General features: G+C 45.2%; 1 protein-coding gene across 1 annotated transcript; it reads right to left on the bottom strand.

Moving 5' to 3' along the window:
• Nucleotides 1–52: 52 nt before the first annotated feature.
• On the bottom strand, nucleotides 53–5,558 carry EDN1 (endothelin 1). Its single transcript, XM_019522669.1, has 5 exons — nucleotides 5,446–5,558; nucleotides 4,367–4,514; nucleotides 2,967–3,125; nucleotides 2,524–2,631; nucleotides 53–1,390 (listed from the first exon to the last, which is right to left on the bottom strand). Exons 1-5 carry the CDS (start codon nucleotides 5,495–5,497, stop codon nucleotides 1,252–1,254), a joined length of 606 nt encoding a protein of 201 aa, XP_019378214.1. The 5' UTR covers nucleotides 5,498–5,558; the 3' UTR covers nucleotides 53–1,251.
• Nucleotides 5,559–5,686: the final 128 nt, after the last annotated feature.

The raw sequence follows: 5,686 nt of genomic DNA, 5'->3' as shown, positions 1-5,686 counted from the left end.
GGAGGGGAAGGGGGGAATAATCAAAAGACATTAAGACACTTTAAAAACCAAATCAACTCAATTAGTTAAAAATATTTATTTCTAAAAGATATTTACCTTGACAGGCAGGAAGCATTTCCCAATTTCATACAGAAATATGTAAAACCTGCATAGACCAATATGGCCTGCTTAAATGAATATTCAACATGGTAAATATAATGAATAATTTGCAAGAATATAAATATAAGCAAATAACATTCAAATCAGACACCAGTTAGCAAATTCAACAATGTGAATTAATTCGCTGCTAGAAACATTCACCCAATATTAGCCTTTTGACATAATTTTAAACAACCCTTTGTCTCTAGGCTCTTTATCAAGTGAGACACTGAAGAAATCCTCATCTTGCAACAGTTTCTGTTATAGATGTGGTTCAGTAGATTACTGGCAGCATACAAGACAGTACAGTCTCTATTATTAGACCTCGTTATCCTGTTATGTTAAACAAAGTAGTGTTTCCCATTGTGTTTTGTGTTGAAAATTCCTTTCATTATCCAAAACCCTGATTATCCATATAACAGTGTTTCACTCACATAGGACATTTAGATAGCTGTGCTTATACTACCAAACCAAGCTTCTGAAAAAGGCAAAGGGTTGCATTTGGTAAGCAAAGGCAATAATAAGGTGTAAAAGTATTTTAGCAGAGTGCAACATAAAGTACAAGAGGTAGACTTGTATATATGCAAGAAGTCCTGATTAAAGTAACACAGTGTCTTTCATTTTGCATTTGAATTAAAAAAAAATTAAAATAATGTCTCTCCTTTCAAATCTTGATCTCCGTGCTTTTTATCTTCTTCTGTATTGGGTATTTCTTGCAACATCTTTTGGCATATGTTTTTTTTTTTCCTCCCTGAAATCTGTCACATTCATTTATAACAATCCCTTTTATGTCTTCTCTTCAGAAGCAACATTCAGATGTTCCACTCCTCCTTTGGAAAGTCAGCCCTCAAATTAAAGTTTGTTAATGAGGACTTTTCCGTCTCCCACGTAACTCATCAGTTTGGATTCCAGAAAGATGAGATGCTACATCTTTATTATCCAAATAGAAGATTTCTTTAGATTCTCTTCCAGCTTTTATTTTGCTGCTTTAATATGTGGAGTGACATATCCTGGGCCTTTGCCAGAGTAGATTGTTAAAAGGCAAAACAGAGTTTCAGCAATGCTTCGTCCATAACTTGTAGTGATAGAGGAAAAGGGCAGGTGATCTCCCCACTAGGATGTTTTCTGACTTTCCCAGCTGTTTTGCCTTCTATGTGCTCTGTTATGCTTCAGCTGTTTCACTTCATGGAGTCTAGCCTTTAGCTTTGCAATCCGGAAGGAAGTTTTGATACTGTTACCAATGGCCTCTAGTCTGTGAAAACAGGAAAAATACCAAATGTTATCATAACCATTAAAACAAACTGTGTATGTATGTGTGGGTTCAAACAGAGTTTTGGTTAAATAAAACTCAATTTAGAATAGCACAGGGGTCAGCAACGCCCGGCATGTGTGTGGAGCGTGGCACACAAGGCCATTTTGCTCAGCACACAACCACCAGCTCAGGCTCTAAGTAACTGCTGCCTGCCACGGAGCCCAGGCTGCTTCTAGCAGGTGGCTGGGAGGCTGCAAGCCCTGCCGCAAGCAGACCGGGCTCCATAGACTGGCTGTAGCTGGGAGGCTGCAAACAGCTGTTCTGGGCTCCAGCACGTCCCCATTCTGAAGAGAAGATGAGCTGGTCCAGAACGTTTTGACAACGCGGTTTCTCATTAGAAAGGACCAATGTGTCAGAACCAAAACTTTCCCCCAGGTGGAATTTATGGTCAAAATAAGACCCCGTCACTCTCTGAGCAGTGTCATAGTAAGAACACCCGCTTGAGATCTAGGAGATCCAAATTCGAGTCTTACTCGACCTAATTAAGACCAGAGACTTAAAGCCGAGACACCCACCCTTCAAATGAGTGCTTTGACTCAAATGGCTTCAATCTTCCTACCCTATTCCTCATACATCATTTAAAATGGTTACACTTTGCCCTTACTTTAAATAAGTATATTGGATAACAAGGAAGCCAACACTGCTGACCAGAACATGGAAAGTTATTTACATATTGGGGTAAAACTGTCACAATTCAAGAAATTGCATTTTATGCATAAAATGTGCCTCTGAATGTATTTTATTTTCTCATCTTACCAGAAGATGAAATAATTCATGAGCACATTAAAACATCAAGTTCTGTTGCTGTCAATATTCAAAATTTCTCAAGCTTTTCTCAGGCTGGAGTTGTTACAAGTCCAGAGCAAGTGTGGGAAACTATACAGAATTCAGTAAGTTTGACTCTGCAAGATATGGATGAGCAACAGCCCCACTTTTGTGATTCAGGACTCCATCCTGCCCTCAGCTGAAGTCAACAGCTAAATTTACATTGACTTGAGAACAGAATTGTATGTTCTCTGCATACTTGAGCCATCGTGGCATCAACCATTTTAGTACCGCATAAGGAAGCTCACCTTCTCATTTTCCTGCTGTTAAGTAGTTCTCGGTGCAGGCACTTCAGTCCTTTGCAACTTTCACCTTTGTTGAGATGATCCCAACCCTTCTCTATTGTGGACTGAGCCCTGTGTACAGCAAAGAAAAAAAACAAAAAAAACCCCAGCTGTTAAAAACAAACAGCATTTATACACATACATTTTGTCTGCTCCCACTGTGTAGGAACAGACTTGATTAAAGTGAACCTGGTCTGCATGTGAGCTGACATGCCTGGTGCTGTGTTGCATGCATTTATATAAATGGTGAAATCAGATGACACTGCTGGGTTAAAATGCACTGTCCTTATTAACAATGATGAGAAGTCATGGGATTAGATTTCAGAGGGACAATTCACCTGAGTGAATGGCCCCTTTATTACTACTGCAGTTCACAGCCGATTAAAATAACAAATACAACAACATACCAGAGTTCTTTTCCTGTCTGGCAGAAGTTCAGACATTTCTTGTCTTTTTGGTTGGCACATCGGCATCTGTTGTTTGATTCTGCAAGCTTTCCGGAGACTGTGTCTTTCAGAGATCGCCGGGCTCGAGAAGGACCTCCAAGTCCATATGGCACAGTTTTCCTATGATCAAAGAATCAAAGAATTTAATTTGTGGCCTCAGAAATGAAGGATGTTCTGTCTAATCTTGGCTGGTTTTAATTGGTTATAACTTCCATGTAAATGTTTTGACAATCCTACAGTAATGCTGATTAAAGTGTCTGCTTGCATGATTAATTGCTTTTTGGTCATAATTCTAGAAGGATATTAAAACTTTGAGTGTGCAACTGAGTGCAATAAAACCTCACCTATGTGAACTTTGGAAAACTGCAAACACAAAAAGAATCAATAAAAAAGAAATGGAATAGCTCTTTCACTGATGTCAGTGCACATAGCCTCAAAGGCAATGTTCATTATACCTGCTGAGGATATTACCCCATATTGCTGCTTGGTGAGTAAAGTGTAAAAATGAAATATTTTATGCATTGCACACATCCTCGCTAATCTACAAAATGTGTTAATGCATAATAGTTGCTACTAAGAATTCATGAGGTTATCCCCAAGCATAATTATAATCCTTTTGGGATAGTATTCCCTCTACTGGGGTGATTCACAGAGGAAAATCACTACTCATATTAAGTAAAGATTAGCTGAATCAAGCCACTACGCTGTGTCCTGTGCTTCGCAATGAAAAGCATTTTATAGCATTGACACTCTGAACCAAAACACAGCACATCCTTGGTTATACTTTAGGACTTTAGGAACAGTGGAAGCTTTAGATCTGCTGTGCCTACTCTTAAAAGCAACTTGCTTCACCTCTAGTAAAATCTCACATGCTTTCCCCACAGAGTCCTCCCCTAGTGAAAGGACTGATGGAAACATAAGCCAGATTGGGTTGTATACTCCCAAAGGACAGGGAAATCTGTGTAAATAAGTACTGTCCCCATCGCGAGTCTCTTACCCCTCTTTAAACCCACCCCCCTCAGTCTTCCTCTGAAGTACTGCATGGCTTTTTACATCCTCTTTTTTTTTTCCCCCCCAGAGAGTGTAAAGCACAGGGTTTATTGCATGGCTTTTCTTCTGGACTGAAGAGCTTTTTAACTGGATGGTATAGTTAGCTGTCCAGCTCTGTCCCAGGGAGCCATGTCCTCTCACTCATTGTGCTGAAGTATTAGCCGATGGCAGCACTGTCCCCACGAGACACTGCCCATGCCCCCTTCCAGTGGGACGGTAAAAGGTAACTATGGTAACTGGCTTCCCGCCAAGGTAAGTAGGCTCCGGGTGAAAGAGAGGTTAAGGAGTGCCGCCTCGGCTCCCCCACTTACTGTGGTGTGTTGATCCAGATGATGTCAAGGTGGCAGAAGTAGACGCACTCCTCATCCATCAAAGAGGAGCAGGAGCAGCGCTTGGCTCTGCGCAGTGGCAAGGGGGCACTAGAGTGCCCGTTTTCAGCTCCCAGCTGAGCTCCAACAGCTGCAAGGGAGAGAGGGGCAGAGCAGAGGGTTAGCAGGGGCATGATCCTCGGCACCGAGTTACACACACTCAGGGGGCAGCCTCTCCTGTGGGCTCTGCTCAGAAAGCCAGTGGGAGGGAGTGGGATAGATGCTGGCTCCTATCCCATCCAGGAAAGCACAAAACAACTGCAAACCCTTCCTCTGCCTGCAGAAGGGTGTTTGTACCCAAAAGCTTGCAACGAACAATATTTTCCAACTATTTAGTTGGTCTAATAAAAGAGATCACATCTACCCAAAGAACCTTGCCTGCCTACCTCCTAGCTGGATACCATGGCACAGACAGACCCAAATCATGGCAGTGCAGAGCCACCCCCAAGCCCCAAATCAACATCTGCAGTGCCTGGGCTGCATTTTGTCTCTCAGGCTAGCACTGGGTATTGCCAAGGCACATACCCTGGGCATCACCACTACTGGCATGGACTACATCCTCAGTGCACGAACTGCATTTCATCCCTCAGGCTAGCGCGGGGCATTGCTAAGGCACATGCCCTGGGCACCACTGCCGCCGGCATGGACTATATCCCTGGTGCCGGGGCTGCATTTCATCCCTCACCCTAGCACTGGACATTGCCTGGGCATCGCTACCGCTGGCATGGACGAACGAAAGGGTGACGGCATCCCTGTGCCACAGGCAGCATCCCCGCACGAAGCAGAGGGACAAGTCCGCAGGCTGCCAAGCATCCCTCACCCCATCCTGCACGGGCACGGCACACCCCAGGGACCTGCTCCTCCATCCCTGCCCGCGCCCATTGCTCGCTGCGGGGTTATTGCCCCTCGATCCCAAGCGGAGAAGAAATTGAAGGGGAAAAAAGGGGGAGAGCCCAGCGCCCAACCAGGTTTCTCCGGTGTGGGGCCGGTGCAGCGATGAAGCCCCGCGCCTGCCTGCCTACCTGAGCCGAGCAGGAGCAGCGGCAGGAGTAGGAGCAGGCGAGCGCAGCCCATGGTCCCGCGGCGCAGGCAGGAGGAGCGGACTGTGCAGGCGTGAGGCGTGTGGCGGGGCAGCGCCGGCCGCCGCCGCTTTATAGCCGGCCCCGCGCCTGACTCACCGCCGGGCGCCGGCTGCACCGGGGGGAGGAGGGGGGCGTCTGGCCGGGGAATCCCCGGGACGGAACAGCGCCGCGGCCACCGGGG

This window comes from Gavialis gangeticus, unplaced genomic scaffold (assembly GCF_001723915.1).
Source record: "Gavialis gangeticus isolate Ggan-Ray unplaced genomic scaffold, GavGan_comp1, whole genome shotgun sequence".
NCBI lineage: Eukaryota > Metazoa > Chordata > Crocodylia > Gavialidae > Gavialis > Gavialis gangeticus.
Note: the sequence above shows the minus strand (reverse complement) of the source record. Positions and strands in the feature narration are given on the sequence as shown.